The sequence below is a fragment of the Aedes albopictus genome, chromosome 3 (assembly GCF_035046485.1).
Source record: "Aedes albopictus strain Foshan chromosome 3, AalbF5, whole genome shotgun sequence".
NCBI classification, from domain to species: Eukaryota; Metazoa; Arthropoda; class Insecta; order Diptera; family Culicidae; genus Aedes; species Aedes albopictus.
The window spans coordinates 436,460,175-436,487,568 of NC_085138.1; the positions used below are offsets into that span (position 1 = coordinate 436,460,175).

General features: G+C 40.2%; 1 protein-coding gene across 4 annotated transcripts; it reads left to right on the plus strand.

The window, feature by feature from the left end:
- The first annotated feature begins 451 nt into the window (after nucleotides 1–451).
- Nucleotides 452–16,665, plus strand: LOC109426030 (protein pangolin, isoforms A/H/I/S-like). 4 transcript variants are annotated; one of them, XM_062856566.1, is made up of 3 exons: nucleotides 452–592; nucleotides 6,545–7,839; nucleotides 14,543–16,665. In XM_062856566.1, exons 2-3 carry the CDS (start codon nucleotides 6,602–6,604, stop codon nucleotides 14,637–14,639), a joined length of 1,335 nt encoding a protein of 444 aa, XP_062712550.1. In that variant the 5' UTR covers nucleotides 452–592; nucleotides 6,545–6,601; the 3' UTR covers nucleotides 14,640–16,665. The 4 variants fall into 4 exon arrangements, with proteins under 4 accessions (XP_062712550.1, XP_019557013.3, XP_062712549.1 ...); XM_019701468.3 differs by having other exon boundaries at nucleotides 460–592; nucleotides 6,523–7,839; nucleotides 14,543–16,664; XM_062856565.1 differs by having other exon boundaries at nucleotides 460–592; nucleotides 6,526–7,839; nucleotides 14,543–16,664.
- The last annotated feature ends 10,729 nt before the right edge of the window (nucleotides 16,666–27,394 follow it).

The window sequence follows — 27,394 nt, forward strand, 5'->3', positions numbered from 1 at the left end:
CGTATAATGATTTGCCGCACGGTGGCAGGTTCCGGTAATCGCGGTTCGTTCTTCTGATGTGACACGCTAGAAACATATAGAATGTGAACATGATGGATGTTATGCCGAAAAAGAAGTGACTCGAAAAAGAGAAGAATATCGTACATTTCGATGTAGTGCCACCTATCTAGTCTAGGAGCAGAAGAGAGAAAAGTGCAATATCGCAACCAAGTTCTAGTCATCAACGACGTCATTCAGTTTTGCAACGGCGACGACAACTACAGCACTACAACTGCAGCAGCTCATAGCAAACGCAAGAAGAGAAATATGTTTTTACGAAATTGTTTGTTTAGTTCGTAAGAGCAAGTCTGAGAGAAGTTGTGCAAAAATCTCACTCCGCTGTACGAACGGATATAGTGTGTGTAGTGTGTTCTGCCAACAGCCAATGCTTCCTCCGCGGCTGGGTCGCATACGCGAAGAAGAAAAGTCATTTGCCATAGTGCCATAAATAATAGAGAGTTGCAGAATTTTTATTACAATTCTCCTTGAAGGAGGCGACAGTTCGCGCAAGGAAAAGTTTCGTGTCACACAAAGAAAGTGGATTTGCCTGGAAGTAAGTGAGAGTGGTAGAGCAGCAAGCAGCTCTAACGAAACAAGAAAAACACAAGCTCACACAGTGATGAAGATTCTGTGTATTTTCAATCCCGGTGCACTGTGGTCCGAATCGACGATTTAGCAGAAAAAAACCCTGATTTCTTTGTGTTTGTTCTTATAAAACATCTTTATTGCGTATAGTATCTTTTGATGTGCTTTTTATGGTCAAACTATTGACCACCAATTTTACCAAAAACGAATTTATAGCGAAATCTTTCGATAAATGCTAGTAAAATTTCAATTCAAAAGTTTCTGAAGAGTAGTATTGCGCGCAAACCCCAAAATTTTATTCCCACCTTTGGGTTTCCGCGCCGAAGACCCAGCGCCAGATTCGGCGACAAAGAAAACTGGCAGCAGTCGCCGGACAGTTGGCAATCCTGATATTTGACGGCGGCCGCCCGGTAGTCATGGGAGTGGATTGTCACGCAAATAGGCTCAGTGTACCAGTTATGGCTATAGTACCTCAAATTCGCCATAGTTGATTTTCAACCTTTAACGATGCAAATCATCAAGAAAAAATATGTGAACAATCGATCACGTTCATAAAAGATGATTGCACTCATTCAAATTTTACATTTTGCTTAAATTATGATAGAAATAAATCATTTTCCTTAAAATTTCGGCCTCCCTGCACCCTATTTCGCCATAGTGTACCAGTTATGGCAAATCCCATAAGAAATGCATGTAAATAATGCGAAGTGGAACCGAAATTAAAAAGTATATCCATAACTGGTACAGGGTTCCTATCATTGGCACATGCCGTAATAAATAGTAAAAGTGGGTTTGGCTCAGATCTTATATTTTTCCTGTAAAGTATGAAAACAAACCTATCATTTGACATGTCGCCGACATTCGTCGGTCTTCTTCTTATTTTTGTAGAAGTAGTTTTCCTTAGGTAGCGCGATAACTGGTACAGGCACCCTAGATCTTTTCGCTGAAAATGCATGTGTATTGAGTTATTGTTGACAGATTTTCTGCAGTGTTAGTGTGAAATTCAGCGGTTTTCTGTATCGCGTAAGCCTTCGCTGGAAGAAAACGTCATGTTGTTCAGCGAAGCAAGGAAAATTTTCAGTGAGAAAAGCAATATTCGGGAAAGTTGTTTTTATAGATTTTTTTGGGAAATTGCTTGAAGAAATTGAATCAGGGTGGCTAATACCTGAAAAAACCTGGAAAACTAGGAATCCTCAGGGAATTTAATTTAACAGGAAACTTTTAACCTCAGGAAATATTTTGAGTATACAGAGGAATTTTACTCCGATAAAAAAAAGTAGAGTCCATAGAGATTACTGAATTTTTGGTGTGAATAACAAAGTTTTCGTGTGTGTACTGTTCTCTTCTTTCGATCATGCGTCTTTACTACATGTTTGTAGTAAGAACAAACTATTGAAACAGAAATTTTCCCGTAATGTTGCTGGTTTTTACACTGGTATCTTGTGGGTCCGTAAATATGTTAAAAAATTTTCTGATTGATTACACTAGTTTACAAAATAAAACGAAAGTCGTGAACTTCTGTCATCGACCAAAATTTTTGAAGCACAATTTAGCGCTGATTTCGAAACCGCGCTTCAAAAAAATTGAAGTAGAGCAGTTTTTCAGTTTTAGCTCAATATCGAGTTTTACAATTTTTTAAAATATGGAATTTACAAAAATTCAAATATCTTGCGTTTTGTTCAACCAATTTCAAATCTTTTTCCGTAAATTAAAAGCTGAATACAATATAATTCGATCATCTGAATGCAGGTTTTGCGTCAGATTGATGAAATTCAAGATATTGGCGAGTTTTTGGGACAATCTCCTTAAATTTTAGCAAAATTTCCAAAAATATTTGAAGGAATGTATTTTTTCAATAAGAAAAAAACAATCTAAAAATTCTTTCTCAACGTTTATTTGACATTTCATATGTAGGCGAGTTACAGTAAAAAATTCAGCTCAATCGGAGCATTTATTACGGAGAATGAGATGTGTGAAGTTAGTGACTTTGCTTAAAAACAGAACAAAAATCTATTTCAAATCATCATCCTTGTATGGAAAGTCGAAAAAATTTCCGCTCTACTGTAATTTTTTTTCCTTCACGTTTTTGAACTCAGGGCATGATTCTACACCAAAAATGATCATCAGCTTACCGAGTTCAAAAATGCTGTAAATTAGTGTTATTTGCAAAGCAACTTAAATCAAGAAGGAATCTGGATAAACGTGGAACACAAGGATATTTCCGACAAGCCGACGATTCCTATAAGATGCTGCAAATTCCACGTTGAAGTTGGTGATACTGGAAGTCCATATAGAAATTCCGCTACAAAGATTTTTTTCTGAAACTTCTTTAGAAATACCTCCTAGAATGCATCCCAGGATTTCTCACAAAATTCCTTCCGTATTTTCATGCCTTTTTTCTTGGCATTTCTTTTGAAATTCCAGGACTTTCGGATTCCTTCCAGCAATTTTGCAGGATGCTACATAATTTTCTCTCGGTATTGCTCGCAGAGCCCCTGGTGGGATTTTTTCTCCGGAGTTTCTCCTGCGTTTTGCTCAAAGAATTTCTTTTATGATTTATCCCAAATTTTCCATAAGAATTTCTATCGGGATTGTTCGTAGAAGTTGTCGCAGAATTTCTCATAGAGTTACTCTCGGGATTCCTCTTGGAGATTTTACGCGATTCCTTTCTGTTTTCCTCTTGGGACTTTCCCAGAAGATTTTCTAGGAATTTCCCTCAGAGTTGCTACAGGGGTTATTCCTAGGATTTCTACTAGAGTTCCTTCAAGAATTTCTTAAGAAATTTCCATGAACTTTCTTCTAGATTTCCTTCCTGTTTTTCTACAGGAGTTTCAGCTGGGATATTAAAGATTCTCGCAAGGTTTATTTTGATGTTTTACCTGAGATTTCTCTCTAAGTTTCTCCCTGGAACTTCTCTCAGACGATTCCTTCCGGTGTTGCTTCTGGGATGCCTGGGAGTTTTTTTTTTCAAATTTACCCTGGTATTTCTCCTAAGATTTTTTTCCGGAGTGCAATCTGGGATTTTCACAGGAGCTTTTGATGATATTTTTCATTGAATTTTCGTGATCTCTATCAGAGCCAGGCTGTCTCAGTAAAACTGCGAACTGAATTTCTTGCAGTGATCCACGTGACATTTTTTACAGATTTTCTCTGCATGATTCCCAGAACTCTTCTCGGAACATAACCGGATTTTTTTTTATCTGTATTAACGAGATTTTTAGCCCTAGGCTAGTTCATCTCGGGACCCACACTTTACTTCCCTTCTGAAGGAAGAACTCACATTTTGTAAGTTTGTCGGGAGTGGGATTCGATCCCAGGTCCTCGGCGTGATAGTCAAGTGTTCTAACCATCACACCAGGTCCGCTCCATGATAACCGGAAATTGTCCCGAGGGTCTGGATATTCCTTTAGGGATTTCTTTGATGCGTACTCCCAGAGTTCTTGCACTGGTTTTCCTGAGAATGTCTCCTGGGATAACTTACGAAATCCCTTCTAAGAAATTCCCGGTGAATTTTTGATATCAGTCAAATCTTGCGAGAAACTCCGCAAAGCCTAATTGAATGAACCTCGACAGAAACTTTAGTAATCCCGAGAAGAAATATTAAGAATTAAGGACATCCAAAAACTCTGAAAACTTCATGGAATCCTCGGGCAGCTAATGGCTAAATTCCGTAAGGAAATTCAAGAGATATTCGGAAAACTATCGGTAAAAATCCCGAGAAAAACTGTTGGCAGGCTATCCCGGAAAAACCCGGATTAATTTTGGATGGATCTTCGGGGGAATCTAGCCTGAAACTCTGGACGCATATCGCAAAACCTCTGGAAATATCGGGAGGTACTCCAACAGATACCTCGTGAAAAACTTTTGTGGAAATCCAGGAAGGAACTCTGGTAGAAATCCGAGGAGCAACTCTCAAAAATCGTGAAAAATATTTGCTTAAGCTTTGGGGATATTTTTGTATAGTTTTTGAAAAGTATATATTCATTTCTAGAAAATTAAGGTTATTTTTTTTAATTATAAACTTCTAAAATTTCCCCAGGAAATACCTGGAAAACTCAGGGAATTTATTTTGAGTTATGAGTACACACCCTGTAATGTGACAGCATTTTTGTCTAGAGCTACTTGCAGAGAAGTGAACATGAATAATCGTCAAGTTTTCGATCGCATTCTTGTATGTCCTGGTAGATGTTTTTGAAAAATTGTTCGAGAATTTATAATTGCAGCCGGATTTGTTCAGTAAAATGTGGACCATTCCGGCAAACATTAAACATTTTTTAATATATTTTCTGAAAAACTGTAACGCTTCACTGAAGTTTGATTTAGTTTTATACAAAACTGTTCACCAAAGTTCGGTAAACAATTATTATATTTTTTTTATTCCTTGTTGGGTATATATGTCACTGCGACCAGCTTTTAGATCTATTGTGACAATTATTAGGGAATTTTAAAAAGGTAGGAAACTTCTGAGAGATTTCTGATAACTTACTTTTTTTTTATTCTCAATCACTTAACCTAATTTACAGCTCTATTGTCCACTGGGGCACTACGTGAGCAATTTCAATTGACAGTTGCACTTACATTTTGTACAGCGCCTAGATCTAGCCCCAGATTCTATTCTACTTCATCGAACTGGTTGCCTTTCTGCTGCTTTCACTTTTTCTACTTTATACCTAGTAGAATGATGAGCACAAGGATGATGATGGATGGCCGTTGTTCCTTTCCAGTCCGATTGGGGGTCCATTATGAGTAGCAGTTCGCCGATGTCCAGGTATCCGGGTTCGTTTGAGCCATGGGGCTCAGAAGAGGGTCAGTGTCAGTTGCTCTCGGGGGAAAGCAACTGACGAAAAATTGCAAGCGCCGGGGCTGGGAATCAAACCCATGACCATCCGCATATGAAGCGAACGTGTGACCAACTACGCCACGGGCCCCGGCTTTGATAACTTACTTAACAAAGTAGTTTCTTTTGTAAATTCCAACAGAAATTTCCCGAAAAAAATGTCAAAGGTAAATCTGCAGAAAATTCGGAGACGAACCAGCCTCAGGCTGAAAGCCTCGATAATAAAGATATGAAAATAGGTTAGGTAAAACTTTATGTTATTGAACGAGTTTGGTCACCTCATGTTTCACGTTGTAAGTCTGTGTACTTTAGAATAGGTTAGGTAGGGGCTCTTCTTTTCCTTCTTTTTGTAACGCCCTCACTACGACGCTTCTCAGCTTAGCGTACTATGAGCACTGCTACACTTTTATTAACTGAGAGCTTCCTCTGCAAATGATTATTTTGCATGTGTATATCGTGTGACAGGCACCATTTCATTACGAAAAGTTCCTTGACTGACCGGGAATCGTACCCGTCACCCTCAGCACGATCCTTCTGAATAACCGCGCGTTTACCGCTGCAGCTATCTGTGGCTTAGCTGGTTAAAGCGCCGGTCTAACGAATACTGAATCGTTGGTTTGAATCTCACAAGAACGCGATTTTTTCACCTGTGCCTTCTAATTATAAGTTATTCAATATTTGAAAAAAATAATCGCAGCAAAAATAGAGACATTGAAAAAATTGCGTATTTTTTATATTTCGATGAGTTCAAGCTACGAACACTTAAACATGTCCTTTTTCTTGAGAAATCGACGTGGCTGACACATGTTTTTTTTTAATTAAAACTGAAATGTTTATATTTTTATGGAAATATGGAGATATCTGTCTCCATTGTAGCAACATAAAGTTTGTGCTACAAGATGAAGCCCAGGGGTTAAATAACAAATTACTTTTCTGTGATATCCTAATTGTTGAATTGTTTAAGTAGCTCTGAAAACTGAACAAGATCAAAGAAAACATTTTCCCTGCTAAATCGTGATTTCGGACCATAGTGCAACGTCTCACACCACCTTTCTGTTCAGCAGTGAAATAATTTATGTTCAGTGCCAGTAGCAGCATCATTCTCACCACGCGTAGTTTTGTGCTGTTGATGGCCGCAGCATGCCAAACACAAACGAAAATACACATTCCGGCTCCTCCGGCGACGATCTCGGCAGCACCGATGAGGTGAAAGTATTCAAAGACGAAGGCGACCGTGAAGATGAGAAAGCTTCGTCCGAGAATCTGTTGGAGGAGAAGTTCAACCTGATCGATCTGACGGAAAGTGCGGAGAACCTGGTGAAGAATTCCTCCCGCCAGGACCTGAGCCCGCCGTATGCCGGTGGTGCCAGCGGTGGCAGCAGTGCCGGAAAGCTTAATTCTCCCGATCATTCACCCGGGTTCAATATGGGCTACCTGCCGCCTTATCAATATTCCAGCGGAACGGCCAGTGCAATACAGGGCTCCATGGGAAAGATAGGTCTATCGCAGTTTTTCTGCAATGAAGACCCGCTTTCGAACCCACCTCCAGCGCATTGTGGAATCATTCCCTACCAATTAGACTCAAAAGCGATCGGACTATCCGCACGACAATCGCTGTATTCCTTTTCCACTAGTCAGTACCCTTATCCTATACTATCCTCGAATATGTTACCGGTCCCACCATCCTGGCACACTCCGTCAATGTATTCCACCGCCCCTAGTTTCCGCAATTCTTACCCATCGTCCTTACAAATTTACACCACCTTAGCTAGCGACCTTTACTCACGCTATCAGTCCTCCTCGCTTCTCAATTCCGTACACTCCCACAATGTGCTAAATCAGGTGAAACAGGAAGTGTCACCCTCCCAAGAAATCACCCACAACTACAGCATACGGCAAACCAACCACCACGGGTCCCCATCGAAATCTAGCAACGACATGCCCCAGGAACTGACCGCCCGCTACTCCCGGCCTTCGCTCGGCGGCAGCTCATCCGGCGGATCAGGATCAACCAGCTCCTCCACCGGAACCTCGAAAAAGAAGTGCTCCAGCGCTGACCGGCAGCAGCCGCAGAACATCAAACCACATATCAAAAAGCCGCTGAACGCGTTCATGCTCTACATGAAGGAGATGCGCGCCAAGGTGGTGGCCGAATGCACCCTCAAGGAATCGGCCGCCATCAATCAGATCCTGGGCCGAAAGTGGCACTCGCTGACCCGGGAGGAACAGAGCGTCTACTACGACAAGGCCCGGCAGGAGCGGCAACTGCACATGGAAATGTACCCGGGCTGGACGGCGCGGGACAACTACGGCTACGGGGCGAAGAAGAAGCGGAAAGCGAAAAAGAAGGACCAACTGGGGACGGAAGCGGCGAGCAGGTGAGTGTCAAAACATGTCTTTTTTTTTTGCTGCTGTTGTGCTGTTCCTCTATTTTATGCTATTGTTGTTGTGTTGGGCTCTTCTCTAGGGTTCGGGGGCGGGGTGGCAGTGAAGTGTGATAACGAGCTTGCTGCAGGAAGTGAGAAGTGAGTGAGTTTGCCAAAATAGAGAGGGTGGGAGTTTGATGAGGGACCTGTTGAATTCTGGCCGTGGCTTTTTCGGCTTGGGCGGTTTTCGTGTGTACTTTAGACGTGAGTGTCTCTCGTGATGGAAGTGCCACTTTTTTAGCGAATGATACGAAAAAGGAGCGCCTTTCAAATTTGAAGGAGGCAATGGGTATAAGAATGTCGTGCCTTCTTGAATTATGTTAAGTTGATGTTTTTAGATGAACGGAGAATGTATCTTTGATATGAAATTGTTTTTCTAGCAATCCATTCAACCTTTTCGAGATTCGAGCATAAACATGTTAAAGCAATCCTGTACATAATATCCGTATCCGGGTCATAGAACAACTACTGATGAGCAAAATCCAAAAACAATATCCAGAAATGCTCCTAAAAGTTTAGAGGATCTTAGGAAAATTTGATACTTTAAGATGGCATATGAATCAACTTGCTGAGTACCTATTCGCCATGTGGTAGCTGAGTCAGCAGTGACAAGTCAACGGTTTGGCCGTCATTGCATTATACTAAGCCATCTGCAGCGGTGGCGAATTATCACTAATCTGAATAAGCAGATTTACAGCATGGCGGCCAAATCGTTGACTTGTCACTGCTGATGCAGCTTTTATATGGCGAATCCAGTATTGCTTGTGCTAATTGACAGTCCAGGTTTCAAAAATATCTACCAAGTGAGTAAGACTGATGTAGCCTTAGCTCACGAGAGTAGACACCAGTAGCAGCTCGACTTTCGAGAAGGGAACCATCAGTGCAACACACGATGCCGTATGAAATACTTCTCTCCAGATAACCAGATGTGGACTCTTCCCGGGAAGGGGATTTCGTGGAAAATGTCCTGTATGGGTAATTATAAGCAATGGTAAGCTCCCTTGGAGCAAGGACAACCTAATAACAGTGCACCAAAAGTGGAAACAACAAGATGTGCGTTGATCTACGGTTCACAGAAGTTTCCTATAGTAGAACGAGTACCCGTAGATGCTAAGCGCAAAAAAGTGCTTCTTGTTTGAAATGAATGTGTAGTGGGGTAACGTCAAAGAGAACTTCGAACGCTGCCGTGGGAGTTGAAGAGAACGCCCAAAAATCGCTTTTAAGCACATCCTTTGGATATGGCCTTATTTTGATTGGGTTGGTTCGCCCTTTTGCCACTACACAAGACTATTAGTCGATCAACAATTGGGTAAGTCCATTTGATATGCTTGGGTTTTAGACTCGAAGTTTTACCAAAGGAACACCGGCATTGCCCGAAGGCCGCGCAAGCTTTCTTACTTCTGAACTCAATGTGAGGTATCCAACAAAGCTTGGATTGGAATCAAGCATGACTCCAACGAACTGTACCTGATCAGTCACATTGTTTTCAGAATCAAAGTGGCGCCAAAGGTCGAATGCCGCCATTACGGTTTCGCCATTCCGTGAAAAGAGCAATAGATGTTTTACTCGGATTAATCGAAAGGCCATATTGGTGACGCCAACCCTCAACTAACTGAAGGGTGCTTTGAATCAGGTCGAAAAGGGTGCTGATGCACATACCAACTAACAATGTTAGGTAGTCGTCAGTAAAGTTATAAACAAGAAAACCACTATTATTGAATTGCCTTAATAGTGTATCTACTACGAGATCACACAAAAGTGGTGACAAGACTCCCCCTTGGGGGCATCCACAAACACTCAATTTCCTAATCGCTGCTTGACGCAAAGTCGAAAAGAGATGTCGATTATTGAGCATTTGGTGATTCCAATTGCAAAACATTGGAAACATACCATGACTCCGTGCAACTTCCAAAATGCCATTGAAAGGCACGTTGTCAAAGGCAATCTCGATAACTAAGAAAACCTCCAAGCAGGATTGCTTATTAGCGAATACCTACTCGATATCGTAAACAACCTTGTGTAGAAGAGTCACAGAGGACTTTCCAGATTGATAAGCATGTTGGTTCACATGAAGAGACATGTTAGCCAGATGAATATCACGGATGTGATGATCGACAATGTGTTCTAAGCATTTTAGAAAAAAAAATAGATCAAACTGACAGGTCTGAAACTTTTTGCTTCTTCATACGACGCACGACCCACTTTACAGTAATATCCGGCCAGGATTTGGAAATATACCCTGTAGCAAAACTGCAAACAAGTAGTTGTTTCAAAACATGTTTGAAATGATCGAACCCCTTCTGAAGCAAAATAGGATAAATCTCATCTGCCTCAGGAGATTTGAAAGGAGCAAAGCTATATACTGCCCCTCTTGGCATGTAAGTCCCATGTCGTTTCTAATGTGAATCATATTTTTGTCACTCATGAGGTCATTTAAAACAAATTTGATATCTTTCACGCCTCATTTCACAACTCAATATACCATGAAAAGGGTATGCATGAAGTGAATACAATGTTTTGAAAATAATTGGAGTTATAGTGCAAAATGTAGGCGCTTTGAAAAACAACATGGGACTGACATGCGAAGAGGGGCAGTATAGTGCCCATTCAATCGATTCTAAAGTTATAATACTCCGAGCCGAAGCTAAAGAATCATAACTACAAGAAAAGACATCTGGTTCATCCGAAGACGTTATATCCACACATCCAGGGAAGTGTGTACTGAATAAACATTCCAAAACTTCCTCATCAGAGGAAGTGAAATCACCATTTGGCAAACGAAGTTCGTTCACTTGAAAATCCTTAGTTTTCGCATGGATTTTGTTCAACCGACTGGCTTCACTCAGACTGGAAACAGTTGTACAAAGGTTTTTCCAGCCGGATCGTTCAGCTGATCGAAGAGCTTTCTGGTAGGCCTTGCGAGCCAACCTAAAAGCCTCCGATCCAGCCAAACGTCGTCTGTTCCAACTCTACCTACATTGTATCCTGAGCTTCGCCAGATTAGAGTTTCACCAAGGGGTTCCTCTTGTGGTCTTCACAGACCGTAGAGCGCAAGCTTCTTCAAAAGCTTCCATGATGCAACGTCCTTCATCAGTATCAACGGCATCATCATCTAAATCACTTGCTGGAGTGTCGATGGATAGTCAGTATCCATGAAATTTGGCCGCAATCAAATCAGTAAAGAGATCTCAGTTGGTTGATCGGGGGTTCCTGAAACGCAAAGTTTGCGAAGTAACATTTAAATGTTGAAAAAAGATGTAGCGATGGACAGATAAACATTTTTCACCTGACACATGCCAATTGGTCAGCTCGTGACTAATTCTACTAGTGCTAAGCGTTATGTCTATTTAACACTTCCTCTCTAGCAAATACCATGAAGGTTGGGCGGTTGCCTATGCTAAGTAATCCAAGATCTGTACTACTTAAGTATTCCATCAAACTGGAGCCTCTCAAATTGATGTCTGAGCTGCCCCAGATTATGTGGTGAGCATTAGCATCACTACCAACAATAGGAAGCAATCAGTGAAGTACTAGATTGAAAGTAGTGAGCTGGATTTTTGTATGGTGAGATGATCAATTCTCCGTTTCTGCAAAGAAATGCTGCAAACAGCGTGGGTTATATGATTTCTTGCCTAATTTGATGATGTTTGAGCAAAAGTTTGGTTAACTGTGTTGTTGTATTATTTATTTCTTACAACTTCAACAACACAGTTACCCAAACTTTTGCTCAAACAGCATCAAATAAGGCAAGAAATCAAATAACCCAAGCTGTTTGCACCATTTCATTGCAGAAACGGAGAATTGATCATCTCACCATACAAAAATCCAGCTCACTACTTTCAATCTAGTACTTCACTGATTGCTTCCTATTAGCGGAAGGCCTTTTGAAGTGCAGTATGTAATGGCTTTCCAACAGATACATCGATTGTGATAGCACACACATCTCTAGTAGTTAGTTCAGAGATGAATGTAGCATCGATTGCGTTGTTGACAAGCACACATACTCGAGGCATGACACATGAGTTTGCCATTTCATTTTACTGAAAGTAGCAAACACCAAGGTTTCCTAGATATAAATTCCCCTTACGAAAGTAAGGTTCCTGAACTAACGCCACTTGGGCTGTACCATTTTGCAAAAGTCTGCAAAGATTGATCGTTGCTGTTCTTTTGTGCTGAAGATTGATCTGAGCTATCCTAACCGTAGCCACTACCCAAACTAGGCAAGATTAAACTCTTAACAATCACAGCACAAAAAAGAACAGCAACAATAAAGCCAGATCGGTATCGATTTGAGTGCGCCAAAGGCGAGGATGCACAGAATATACTGTATAAAACGCATAATGCGAAACCATATAGGTGAAAATTTTAGCTAATTAATAACATCTTCATAATCCCGCCCTTATTCAGCCTCAAGTATGAAATTGAAGAAGGGCAGCCGATTGTCTCGGAGAAACACACCGGTTAGCACAGTAAGGGCAAATACTGTGGAGGGTGCCCTGGTCAGTGCTGCAATTTTTCGACAGGCCTTTATGATAGCGATATTTTGCTTTTTTCATTTTCTCTGTTTTGGTTTTCCTGTCAAAGTTGCTTTCCGATCAGCAACACGGGAGCGAAATGAAATAGGTACTCACACTCGCACGCAGCGTGCTGAAAGCGAGAGCTGACAGGGCTAAATTTCCATTCAATTTTCTGTAGTTGAGTGTTTTCATCCGTGCTAACGTATTGGGCACTCACTCTCACAAGCCACCGCTTGAGACGAATGGCCTTTCAGCATGAGTAGTGTGTGGATGATTGGGAATTGATCGTGTTGGGTCGCTCACGAATGGAGCTCTCGGACTCTGTCAGTTCTCACATCGAGGAACTGAAAACGACCGCCGCAGTCATTCATTTTCGGCTGAAAAACAGACACTGAGACAGATATTTTGCAGGACTGGCCCTGGTACTCCACAGGCTCCGTTCGCGATTAGGTTTTTATAAGACTCCCCTAACCATTTATTTGTAGGCACGGTAAGCGTAAAGCCGCATAACACCTTGAATTAGGGGTCACCTGATTAGGTGACCACTGGAACAGGCGTTCCGTAGTGCTATTCTTTACTACTTGAACTAACCGCTACCGACACTACACAGCTATCTAGGCTGATCGGGAAAAGTAGTTAATATTCTAATCTAATCTAATCTAATCTCACACTAACGCAGCCATTACTTGAATGCATCCTGGAAAATGAAGACTTTTCGAGTCTATCATTTTTCTTGTCTAACGGCCAGGCCAACTGCGCAGCATGTACCGCTGAGAAGAATTCAAGGGATAGAAAGATTTCAACATAGTCAATATTTGAAAACATTCTACACCTTGAAATCGAGGGGAAAGATGGAAGCGTGGACCTCCCGTACCAAACGCTTCCAGATAACGTTATAGATATTTAAACATGTTCGGATGTATTAATATGGTGATGGATACGGTGATTTGCTAAAAAATATTGATTAGTGCGCCAGGAATTATGGTAAGATTCTTCACTGAAAAGAGAATAAAGGATTAAGTAATATATTGAATAAAACATAAGTGATACGCTCGTTACAGTAACTTTTTTCTAAAACATGGTATTATTATACAATAAAATTACCTGAATCCTCCTAAAACAAAAAGGTTTATTAGCAGTTAAAAACAAAACATAAATTAAAACATAATCATTTCAAAAATACATCAAATTTTAATCTGGTGTGCTACCACTTTAGCCAGTAAAATAGCAAGATTAAAATTTGATGCAATGTGGTAGATCTTACACCGTAACGCACCGTTCTAAGGTGATCTACCCACGTTACGGGAAGATCGGGAAAAGTAGTTAATATTGGTGAACAACTTCATACGGGCCCGAAAAGCCGGTGTAGCCACTACCCAAACTAGGCAAGATTATTTTTTTTACAATCACAACACAACAAAGATCGAGATTGATGATTACCATCATACGGGCTCGAGCAGCCTCAAAAAGGCTTCAATAGGTCAATAGGCTACCTTACCGGGGTCGCGTTGTCTACATCGCGTTGGTGGAGCTAGCCAACGGATCGCTGTCGCGATATAGCGTTTCTTCAAGTTAATGTCTGAGCTGCCCCAGATGATGTGGTGAGCATTAGCATCACTGCCAACAATAAGCGGAAGGCCTTTTGTAGTGCAGTACGCAATGACTTGCTTGAAAGCATCCGTAAGGAATGGTTCATCATGCGGTAAATAAACCGAACAATAGACGTTTTTCCTGTTGAGGTTTCCAACAGATACATCAATTGTGACATCACATGCATCTCTGGTGGTTAATTCAGAGACAAGTGTAGCAACGATTGCGTTGTTGACAAGCACACAGGCTCGAGGCATGACACGCGTGTGTGCCATTTCATTTTGGAAAAATTATGTGTATTTTTATATGATAACAAAAATTAAAATTATTAAATCTTTTTAAATCAGCAATAATAATAAAATATAAATGGCTTTATTATTAATGCTGATTTGAAAAGCTGATGAAAATGGATGCTTGCATTAAATTTCATGTGCCTTATCACCCTCTCAAGTAATATCACAATCTCACTCATCTCCTCCAAGCTCGTTATCACACAAGCCAACGCTGCTTGGCTTCCTCCAACGAAGTAATTCTCTCATATCCTGCAGGCGAAAGAAAATTTGTATACGAAACGAAGAATCCGACAACTACGACGGGACGCGTATGTCGGACGATTACATGAGCAATTACGGTACCGTAGTGTAATATTGGATTGGACTGCAGCGCAACCAGCAACACAAACACAGCAACAAATCCCACGCCTATAAGACTTGAACGTACCCGCGACGGTACAGGACGAGAATATTTTCATAGCCATTATTTCGCCATCAGATTTCGCGCTATATACCGTTGTAGCAGAAGACCCAAAGTTTACAAAGCCAAAACCGAAACCAAATGTTCTAGTTATCGGACAGCCGATAATGCAATGTATACAAAGTGAACACACAAATCTCAAATCGTTATTTTAATTTTAGCTAATTTATTGAACTGCGTCAAACCAAGAAATTGAACTATCGAATTTCTGTTGTAAGAAATAATTCTTCCCCTGTTTGGAGGCAACTTTTCCGTACTTAATTTTATCAATCGTATTGTTTAGGACCGTACTATACCGAAATACCAGCGCTATTGTTCGTTGATGCGAAGAAGCACCGTCGTCACTTGACGATAGTGGCGATTTTCCGTGAATGGGAAAAATCGCGTAAAACAGTGACAAAATACTTAGTAGATAAAGCAAAAGATAACAATCTGTGGTGTTTTAAAAAAATGTAATTTAATATGCGATAAAGGTGAAGTAGTGATGAGAATGAAAAGATTGAGTATGACAAGTCTTTAGTTGCGTAAGTTTAGAAAAGAAACCAAATTTAAAAGGTACATAGATATAGGTATATTGGGTATTTAGAGGGTAACTACATTTAAACTACAGGTGTAAGTATGTGTTAGCATTAATTCTGGTGGATAACAATGATAACAGAAAGTACACAGCAATAATCGTGTCATTCGAAAAGAAATGATAATTATTGTTATAAAATGCGCAAAGCAAGAATAATAGGAAGAACGAAGAAACAGGGAAAAAAAGGAAACAGAACACTGGTGGCATTGTTCGCCGGTCGGATTTTTTTTTTCATTTTTTTGAATGGCAATTCGTTTCCGCTGAAACAATTAGGATCTCTTTTGAGGCGAAAGGAAATCATGGAAAACACGACGATGATGCTGTTGATACTCTGTAAGATGAAAACGAAAATGCACGAGTCGTAAAAATACAATACCGGGAAGGGGAAGTAATTTATTTGACTTATTTTCAGGGAAGTTTATAATCTTCCTTCACCAACGAGCTTATAGGAAAATTATGGTACTACTTGAGCGGAAATGAATTGTTATTTTATCACTCTTGAACGCATTAGGTTTAGGGCACATAACGAGGGCGAGAGATGAAGACAAGGAAAACAAGTCGAGGTCGCATGTAATTTTTCGTCTGGGGAAGCGTATCGGTGCTTTCATTGTTTTGGGTCCACCCACCTTGCCTTGCTTTACCCTATATGCGTCATTTTGCGTATTCTTAGCAGCTGCCATCATCATCATTAGAGTGAGTGAAGTGCTCATTTCGTTGTTGTACTACTGCTGCCATTGCTAGCATTGCTTGATTGAGACGTTCTGATGGAATGGAAATCCTGTAAATCCATCTATAATTTTCCGGTGTTTGACAAAGGGGGAGGGCACTTCCAGGTTCGATCGTAGAGATGGTATATTGAAGAGTTTCCAAAATTTTCACCACAAGTCTTTAGGATATAATTCTTCCAAAGTTTTCCTGGCATTCTGCAGAAAAACTCTGCAAAAGCCAATGATTTCGCCAAAAATCTTTAGCGACGTCCACATGGAATATGTGACAAAATTCGTCGTCTTTTTTATTTAAGTACCCATCACACACTTTTCCTTCTTCCGTTACACTTACAATACAAAGATGCAGAGGATTTCTGGATTCAATTAGAGGGTACACGAAGTGACCGCTCACGTATTGTTCAAAATGATTCAAATTGGTTCAATTTTATTGATCAAAATATGTAATGGGGTTAAATTCCCTCCATAATTTTCCGGTGTTTGAATAAGGGGGGGGCGGTGTTTTGCAGTTTCGATCGGAGATAGTATATTGAAAGGTTCTCAAAACTTACGCTGCAAGTTATTTTCGAAAAGTTAGGAAAAAGTTTGGAAAACATTCTTCCAAAGTTTTTCCTGGCATTCTTCAGAAAAAAATCTGAAAACCCCCATGATATAGCCAACAATTTTTAGCGACGTCCACCACGGAGACAAATTTCGTTCGCTTGAAACAAAAATATTCATGTTTATTTGGTAAACTGATAAAAATTTTAAAACTAACTCAATTACATATTCATTTCTACAATACCCATTGAAGAACCCCCCGTTCCGCCCGCCGTCGAGAACATAAACAAAACTCTCAAGTTCCAGCTGCAGCACCAAACAAGATTTCCTCTTACAAAAAAGGCAAGTTTCACCAAAAGTTTCCACGAAATCCCATTGATTTCAGGAGCGTATGTTATCTACATGATGTTGGCATTAAAAGTGCCAAGCGGGAAGTGAGTTTTCCTAGAGAAAGAAATGTTTTTGTAAATTTAATTGGAAAACATATATTACCTGCCACAAAAAACAAAAAAAATTACATTTGTTTCTAACATAACCTGTCAGAAGATGCATGTTTGTTTCAAAAATGGGTTGAATTAGCTTCAAATGTGAAGTTCGATTTGCTCCAAACAGTTTAATTTTTGTTACCAGAACAAATTGGCAATTTATTTGAGTTTACCTAAAATATTTTTGATTTTACCATGCTTTTTTCTGCGTGACATGGAACCTATGACAAAATTCGTTGTTTTTCACAAACTTTTTCTTTTCCGTCATACTTACAAAGATGCAGAGGATTTCTCGATTTAATTAGTGCGTAACAAACGTAACTTTCTGAAGATACGCGTCTTAAGTGCTCAAAGTAGCCACTCGGATTGTACACTGATAACGACGAGATTCATAATTTGGTATATCAACTTAGTGTTGAGCAGATTTCTATCTCTAAAACCCGTTCAAAAGCACTTAAATTGGATCAATTTTATTGATTTAAATATAGAATGGGGTTCAATTCCCTCCTTTTCGCGGTCGCAGCTTCAATGAATCGAGTTACACATTTTTTTTTTGTCCGGGAAACTCCTAATTGGTGTATAGCAAGTCCTGCAAATGATCATCGCAAAACGGCTTCAACTTCTTATGTTGACGTTTCTTGTCAGCGCATAAACCTTTCTTGTCGACCCCTTGTCAATGGCAACCACGCTCTGCCTCCTTCACTGCCTGTCTGCCTGCCATGGCCCGACCCGACCATCAACCGGGAAAATGATTATTAAAATACACACGCCACACGGAAGCAGTTGCCTAGAGGACCTGAGTTGATTTTGATGAAACTGGGGGAGGGAAAATCAGTAACAGCAGCAAGCAGCAGCAGCAGCATCAGCACCATCGATGCCACGCTTCAAGGATATAATTTGCTTTAAATCGGATCGAAATTTCCCTATTTGCCTGTCGTTCTGCGTTCCCGTGCTACCCTAACCTGGGGTTTGATTTTGCTCTCGTTTTGCGTTTTCCTCAACCAACAACGCTTCCGCGACCCATGGATTCGCCCTAGCTAGCCGAAGCTGTCTGTGTGGCCGTCTACTATAATTTGAACTCGATAATCCTGCTAACCTTCAGAAACAGAAACAGAACAACCATATCGACGAGGACGATGATGATGGCGACGTCGACGGCCGCCGTCTCCATCTACCCTCAGCATTGCACTTGCTTGCTTGAAGCTGCGGGAGAGTGAAATTCTCTAATTACCGAGAAAAGGAAATCTCGATACCTGCTCCATCGGCAGGCAGTCCTGCCTGCAACGACACGGTTGTGATAGATTTTTTGTTTTCTTACTTATTGCCAAGATGATGCTTTTGCCTGTTTTCGATGATCAGGTCGTTGATTGCTGTTGCTACCGGTGTTGTTGTTGCCAGAGGCGTCTGCTAGAAGAAAGGATATTCAAGATTAAATTCTAAACATTTGCATAAGTGGAGCGGACCTGGTGTTATGGTTAGAACATTTGACTATCACGCCGAGGACCTGGGATCGAATCCCACTCTCGACAAACTCGCAAAATGTGAGGTTTTCCTTCGGAAGGGAAGTAAAGCGTGGGTACCGAGATGAAAATCTCGTTAATGCAGATAAAAAACATTTGCATAAGTTATTACTATGCCACGATTTGTGTTGAGGAAATTTCGCTTTTCTTTTCCTTCATTTAATGTTCGACTTCTTCGGTCGAATTTGTGTCATGTGTACAAGCACCCATAGGAAAAAAAATAGGTCATCTTATTGTTCTTTCGCTAGTTGTAAAGTTAACTTTTTTACTATTGGCATTTTGGCAAAAAGCTATTTCAAAGACATGAAAAGGAACAAAACATGTGCATAAGTGGAATCGATTACAGTTCTGAGCCTTCAAGGAATGGAGATGACCAAGAGACTCCGTAGCTTCTTCCGCCCGTCCAGCGAATTGGCAGTCGTGGGTTCGACTCTCACTGGAGCACGGATTTCTTTTCGTTAATCAAGTCTCAATTTGTTCATCAAGCACATGTTTCTGTTGTGTGCATGAATGTCAGAGCAGTTAAACGTTGCATTTCAAATGCATTGTTATTTCAATATCATCGATCATCGATATCAACCTTTTATTATTGGTGCAACATACGCCTATGTTGTTTGCTGTTGTTCGTCTAGCAGTTGGGAAACCAGATACAGTACCGAACAAAATACGCAAGCAGCAGGTTTTGAGTTTGAACAGTCGTATTGTTTTTAAATGTCCAGGGTTCTTCTAAACCCAACTAAGCGACAAAAACTTTATTTCGGGATAATAAAATTTCAAGTTCGACCACTCACATGTAAACCACATCTAGAACTTTTTCAACATTTTCGGCACACATGTGAGTTGCAGCCCGTCATTTAGTTTTCTTTGAGCATTTCCACAGTTATTAATTGAAGGGCTTCCTTTGCCTGCCACTGCATGAAATTTTATTATTGTGAGGCAAGTACAATTATACACTATGCCCCGAATGTCGTGAAAATTTTCCCGACCGGAACGGGAATCGAACCCGCCGTTTCCGGATTGGCGATCCATAGTTTTAATCACTAGGCTAACTGGAAACCTCACGTGGTTTTACTGCATGAGGGAATTTCTCGCCGAGTTTCTAGAAAGTTTTCAGTTTAACACTCAGAGTTAAGCAATATTTTAAATTGCACTGGAGAGATTCTCAGAAAATTCTCAAAAACTATGTGACGAATATTTATTGTTACCGAACGTTTCCATATTTTGATGATGTGGGAATGTATGACCAATATCGTGAAACCATCTATTCAATCCGGGTGCTTGATGATGAAGAATTGCGTGAGTGATCTCTGTTCGTCGTCACATTGTAGGAGGGGTTGGGGGAACACTACGTGAAATCAGCCCTAGCCAGAATAGCTAGAAGAACCGCAGGAAGAATTGTTCCTTGAATCTTAGCTGAAATTCCTGGAGGAAGGTAACTAGGAGCTCCTGGAGGAATCTCATGAGAAATCACTGGAGGAATCCCGGGATTAAACCCTTAAAGTAATTCCTGGAGGACTCACCAGAGGAACTTCTTGGAGAATGTCCAAAATTTTACCATGAACGATCCCAGTAAAGATTCCTGAATTAATCTCGCAAAAAAACTCTAGAGAAATTCCTAGAAGATCTCCTGAAGGTACTAATGATGGTTTGAACTTCTGAAGGATTCCTAGGAAGTATTGTTGGTAGAACCTATGCTTGAGTGATCCCAACTGGAATTATTGGATAAAATCTCTGAAGATGTTCCTAGAGAGGAATCACCGGAAGAACTTTTTAAATAATCCATGGAAGATTGCCTTAAATGGTCTCACCAAGAGTTCTTGAAAGAATTTCTGTAGGAATTACTACAATTCCGGGAGCAAGGAATTTATAAAGAAAACTAGTAGGAGTTGTTGAAGGCATGCCAGGGGAATCCTAAGAGAATGAATCCTTGAATGAATACCTTGTTCTCCTTGGAAAAATCGGCAGAGGTATTCTGGAGGAATCCATGGAAGGAGGCATTTCTGGAGGAATCTCAGAAAAATTTCCCGAAAGTATTGCAGCAAGAAAGTATGCCAGCAGAAATCCCTTGAAATATTCCAGGTAGAATCACAGTTAGAATAACTGGAGGAGTCCTAATAGAAATTGATTTTGAAATCCCAGCTAGAATTCAGGGAGGAAGGCCATTAGTAGTTCCTATCCCTTGAAGAATTTCTGGAAGAACCCCTGGATGAAATCTCAAGAAGAAGTCCTGGATAAATCCTTGAAAAAATCCCTAGGAAAATCACCGAAAGGGTTTCTGGAAGCATCCCAGGAAGATTTCCCGGAACAGTCCTAGCAAGAATGCTTGAAGAAATTTCTAGAGAAATCCCTAGTAGAATTCCAGAAGGTACCACAGTTAGAATTTCTGAAGGAATTGTTGGAAGAACCGCAGCTGGAGGAATCCCAGCTAGAGTTCCCGGGGAAGGCCATTAGGAGTTCCTTGAGGAATGTATATGGAAAAATCTATGAAACAATTCCTGGAAGAAACGTCGGATGAACTTCTGGAAGAATCCCATCAGGAATTCCAGGAGGAATCCCAATATAAATTTCTGGAGGAATCCCTAGAATAATTTCGAGAAGTCTCATGCTATGAATTTCTAGAGAAATCCTCGCGGGAATTGCTGCAGGAATGTCTGCAGAAAATTCTAGTGTAACCCTATCAGGACTGCCTAGAGAAATCCCAAGAGAAATTCATTGAAGAAATATCTCGAAGAATCTATAAAGGAATACCTGGAGAAATCCATGGAAGGATCGACAGAGGTATTGCTAGAGGAATTCTTGGAAGAGCCCCTGAATGAATCGCAGGAGCAAATACTTCGGATAACGCAAAACAACTCAGAATGATGTATCTTGAGAAAACACGAAATTTGAAATTTCGCTTGACGATATTTGATTACATTTGAAAAATAAATCCTGGAACCACTGGAACCGGTTTCAGCGAAATCCGTGTATCGGGTCCAATAAAGCCAGAAGTATTTCAGACAACGTAAAACTAACACAGAATGGTGTATTTCGAAAACTGCGAAGTTTGTTGTTATACTTTCAAAACTTTGCCCCCGAACTGGATACGGAAAATCGGTAAACCGATTCCAGAATGGCCAAATGTATTCTAAGTGACCAATCATCGTGATAATATGCTGTAACTTTTAAAATCATGAAGCTTGATCCGTTGATTGATTGGTTTGTCTTTATTAAAGAGACTTTCAGCCCTTGGCTGGTTCGTCTTTATAGCAGCTTGATCCGTCGCCACAGTGAAGCACCTAGTACATCAAAACTGATTAAAATTATTTTGACGTATTTTCGCAACCCAAATTCAACTCAAATTTGTAATGGAACGTATTTCATAGTTTTCAATGAATTTAATAACAATAAATTCACCTAGCAGTGAGAAACAACCAATCTAACCGACTTCAATAAGATTTTTTTTTAATAATACAACCATTCCATAGAAAATCGATATAGTGTGTCTCCGAACATCGTGATACTTGGTGGTTTTGTAGTTTATCGAAAATAATTAGACACGTATTTTTTTATTTCATCATTAGGGTAATCAATTTTATGATTGTAAAAATCAAGATTTTTCGAAACTAAAATTTTGCAAAAAATCACTGCTTTTGAACCAGTTGACCGATTTTAAACTTCTTTTTTTTGCTTGAAAGCTGTTGAATTCTAGTTTTCAGCAAAAAAAAACGTTCAGAGGGTCAAATAGTGGTTTTAGGCCCTAATATCATAAAATAATATAATTATCACGATTTTTTCAAAATGTTGCAACTTTTGAAATCGGAAACATCCGGAAGGTTTTCTTTCTGCATTTGAAAGAGGAGCAATAGTTTTAACATATACTAAAAGAAGATTTTCCGGAAACAGCCGGAAAAACAACATATTTCATTTAGAATGTATGATAAAGAATTTCATCATTTTTTTTTCAACATTTTCTTATATTGTATGTAAATTTAAGGTCAATTTATTTTGGTTTCAAATTAACAGTATAACAACATTAACCTTCATCCAGCCAACGTACATTTTCCACCTTCGGAAAAGCACACAAATGGTCATAACTTTTTTGTTTTTCGATGGATTTTGATGAAATTTTCACAACTTCCCGAAAAACTCTTCTAGTTTATTATGCCGGGGACATGGGTGCCTGGTCCACATGGTTCCGGAGTTATTCCGGATTGCCTTGGGGTACCAAAATTGGCCACATACTTTGCGCAACATATATCTCAAGATTCCGATGAGATAGAAGTATAGTGTCTTCGGCGAATTTGTTCAGCAGGTTAAGAACTAACTGGCAACGGCGACTTTGGTTCGCGATTCGGCCGCTAGGCGGCGCCAGTGGCAAAAATGTTCAAACCCTCATATCTCAGAAACCTGATAAGATAGAATGATGCTGTCTTCGGCAAAAATCTTCAGCAAGCTCCGAACTATCTGATAGTGAAGTCTTTGGTTTGGGATTTATCCGCTAGGTGGCGCATTGTGTCTGAAAAATTCAAACACGTTTATCTCGATACCCTAATGAGGTACAAGCATGCCGTTTTCAGCAAAGTTGTTCAGCAGGCTAAGAACTATCTGGCAATGGCGTCTTTGGTTCGAGAATCGTCCGCTAGGTGCCGCCATGGTCAAAAATCTTCAAACTTATATATTTCAAAATCCTGATAAGATAGAATGATGCCGTCTTCAACAAAGTTCTTCAGCAAGCTAAAAACTCTTTATCTCAAAAATCGGAAAACGTCCAGCAAACTTTTCCAAAAGTTAAAAGGAAGTAAGACGTATCTGGTGTCCTTGGTTCTGATATTATTCGATAGGTTCCGTCTAGTATTAAGAAAATATTTGTGTGAACACCCTAATTACCAAAAAGTATTCCATTTTCAGCATAATTGTCCAGCAAGCTAAGAGCCATTTGGCAGGATAGTAGACTGTCGAGTACGGTGGTACAAGAGGCAATACTTTAACACCGTCTTTGACACCCTGCAGACAAATTTTGTCGCCCTACAATATTGCTTCTTTTACTCTGTTTTGTCTTCCGGGTATGTCTCCGGAAATTTCTACAGGAACTCTTCCGGGAAATTTCCCAGGAATTTCTCCGGGAGTTCCACCGGGAATTTATCCAAGAATTCTACTGGGAATTCCTCAAGAATTTCCTTCAGGAATTTCTTCAGGAAATCTGCCGTGAATCCTTCAGAAGTTCCTCCGGGAAATCCTCTAGGAAATACTCCAGGAATTCCTCCGGGGATTTCTCCGGAAATTCCCACAGGATTTCTTCTAGGACTCCCATCAGGAACTCCTTCAGGAATTCCTTCGGCAATTTCTGCGGAAATTCTTCTGGGATTTTTTCCAGAAATTCCTCCGATCTTTTTTTTTCCAAGATTTTCTTCGGGAATTTCACTGGAAATTTTCCCAGGAATTCGTCCATGAGTGCCTCCGGGAACTCCTCTGAAAATTTCTTCAGGAATTCTTCCGGGATGTTCTATATGAATTTCTCCAAGAATTTCTCTAGGAATTTCTCCGGGAATTTTTCCAGGAGTTTATCCAGGAACATATCCGGGAATTTTCTAGGGAAAACTGTCGGTTTTTTTTCAAGAAAATCCTCAGGTAATTTCTCCAGGAATCTCTTCAGGAAGTCTTCCGTGATTTATTTTTTCTCACAAAACCCTCGAAAATTTCTCCCGGAATGGGGCACGTTCGGTGTAGTACTAAATTTGTAGAATTGAACTGAATTTTAGTATGGAGAGAAGGTCAGTTCTCTGTTTCTACAATTAAGTGGTACAAAAAGCGTTGGTATTATGATTTCTTGCCTTATTTGATGCTGTTTGGGCAAAGCTTCGGATAACTATGTTGTTTATGTTGCAATAAATAGAGAAAACAACAACACTGCACTGTTGCCCAAAGTTTTGCTCAAACAGCATCAAATTAGGCAAGGAATCATAATACCCACGCTTTTTGCACCATTTCCCTGCAGAAACGGAGAATTGTCCTTCTCACCATACTAAAATTCAGCTCCAGGAGTAATTTTGGGAATTTCTTTTGGAAATCTTCCAAAAAATCCTCCAGGAATTCTATCAGGAATTCCTCCGGGAATTTTTAAAGGAAATCTACAGGATTTGCTCAAGAAATTCTCTGGGAATTTCATCATGTATTCCTCTGCGAAACCCTCGAGGATTTCATCCAGGAATTCCTCAGGAAATGTTTCTAGGAATTCCTTCGATAATTTCTCCAGCAATCCCTCTGGTAAATTCTTCAGGAAATCCTCCTTCCTGGGGGATTCCCCGAAGAGAATTTCTGGAAGAATCACTGCAGGAAACCCCTGAGGGAATTCCAGAGGGAATCCCCGGCAGAATTCCTGGAGAAATACCCGAAAGAATTCCTGGAGATAATCCCGGAAAAATTCCTGGAGAAATTACTGAAGGAATAACCGGAGGGAGTTTTATAGAAGAATTCCCGAAGAAATTCCTGGAGAGAATCGCAAAAAAAATTCCTAGTGGAATTCCAGGAAAAAATTTGGAAGGATTTCCTGCAGAAATTTTTAGTGGAATTTCTGGAGAAATTCCAGGGAGAATTTCCAGAGACATTCCCGACGGAATTCATGGAGAAAACAATGGAGGAATACTTAGAGAAATTCCCAGAGGAATTCCTGGAGAAATTCTCAGAGGGTTTTCTGAAAAAAAAAAGTCACGGAAGACTTCCTGGAGTAATTCCCGGTGGACTTTTATGAAAAAATAAACCGGAAATATTCCTGAAGAAATTTCCGGAGGAATTTTTGGGGGAATTCCCGGATGAATTCCTGGAAGAATTTCTGGAGGATTTCCCGGGCAATTTCTTGAAGAAATTTTCGAAGCAATTCCTGGCGGATTTCCTGAAGAAATTCCCGAGGGAATTCCCGGAGACATTCCTGGAGGAACTCTTAAAAAAAAAAAATCTTGGAGAAATTCAGCCTGGAGAAATTCTTGAAAGAATTCCTGGATAAATTCCCAAAAGAATTCCTGGGGAAATTACCTAAGAAAAGCCAGAAGGGATCTCCGCAGAAGTTCCTGATGTGGGTCCTAGAGGAAACCTTGGAAAAAAATCCGAAGGAATTCCCTAGGACATTTCCAGAGAAATTTCTAGAGAAATTCCCGCAGAAATTCCTGGAAAAACTCCCGTAAGAGTTCCTGTAGAAATTCCCGGAGGCATTTCCGGAAGTAAAAACGGAGCAATATTGTGGGGTGACAAAATGTGTCTGCAGGGTGTCAAAGACGGTGTAGCGAATAACCTAGCGAATAAATCACGAATCAAAGACTCAACTATCAGATAGTTTTTAGTTTACTGAAGAGCTTTGTTGAAGACGGCATCATTCTATCTTATCAAGATTCTGAGATATAAAAGTTTGGCGATTTTTTACCCTGGCGCCACCTTGCAGACGATTTTCGAACCAAAGACGCCATTTCCAGATAGTTCTTAGCCTGCTGAACAATTTTGCTGAAAACGGCATGGTTGTACCTCATTAGGGTATCGAGATAAACGTGTTTGAATTTTTCAGACACAATGCGCCACCTAGCGAATAAATCCCAAACCAAAGACTTCACTATCAGATAGTTCGGAGCTTGCTGAAGATTTTTGCCGAAGACAGCATCATTCTATCTTATCAGGTTTCTGAGATATGAGGGTTTGAACATTTTTGCCACTGGCGCCGCCTAGCGGCCGAATCGCGAACCAAAGTCGCCGTTGCCAGTTAGTTCTTAACCTGCTGAACAAATTCGCCGAAGACACTATACTTCTATCTCATCGGAATCTTGAGATATATGTTGCGCAAAGTATGTGGCCAATTTTGGTACCCCAAGACAATCCGGAATAACTCCGGAACCATGTGGACCAGGCACCCATGTCCCCGGCATAATAAACAAGAAGAGTTTTTCGGGAAGTTGTGAAAATTTCATCAAAATCCATCGAAAAACAAAAAAGTTATGACCATTTTTGTGCTTTTCCGAAGGTGGAAAATGTACGTTGGCTGGATGAAGGTTAACCTTCATCAACAAACTGTATCGTTGAATTGATTGACTATCAAATTTATTCACTTTGTACGGTCAAAACTTGCACACGCTGTGAGTTATATCAAAGAAAACGGCTAAAATTCAGCTTCACTAAACCTCTTCTGATAAGCGTAAACAAAACATTTGGACACTACACTTAACAAAAACACAACGGGAAACCCAAATACTTCATTTTGAGTTTTTCCACTTATGATCAGGTTTTGATATGATTTACTCCAATGTGCGTCGTATAATGGTGTTTAATCATTTAAGAAAACTGGACCCCGGGACCACCGGAACCTATTCCCGTGAAATCCGCCTATCGATTCCAAAATGGCCGACAGTATTTCGGATAACACAAAAACAGCTTAGAATGATGTATCTTGAAAAATCACGAAGTTTGAGGTGTCGCATGATGGTATTGGATCATATTCAAGAATTGACCCACGGAATCGGTTACCCGGAACATCCGTAAAACTGTTTCCAAAGCACTTAGTGACCGCGATGGACTTTTAGACATATTTTTCTATTATCCTAGTCCATTTATGTCTGAACACTAAACTGTTCTCATATCGAAAATTCACTTTTCCAATATGACCAATTCCAATGACCTATTTTGATTCCGGAATATCTCTGGAATCAGGTGGCCATTTAAAAAATCCCTAAATTAGAAGGATATGTGCTTCTTGTATCAAAATTTGGCTTGAAAAATGTTGAAAAACGAAAAAAAGTTATAGCGAAAAGAGTGTTTTTCGCACAAGAGCGATTCCACGAAC

Bases quoted from the DNA above. Each gene is read 5' to 3' on its own strand.
- LOC109426030 (XM_062856566.1), top strand. From the start codon at position 6,602: ATGCCAAACACAAACGAAAATACACATTCCGGCTCCTCCGGCGACGAT. The intron at 7,840-14,542 runs GTGAGTGTCAAA...CATATCCTGCAG, and splicing joins GGGACGGAAGCGGCGAGCAG to GCGAAAGAAAATTTGTATAC.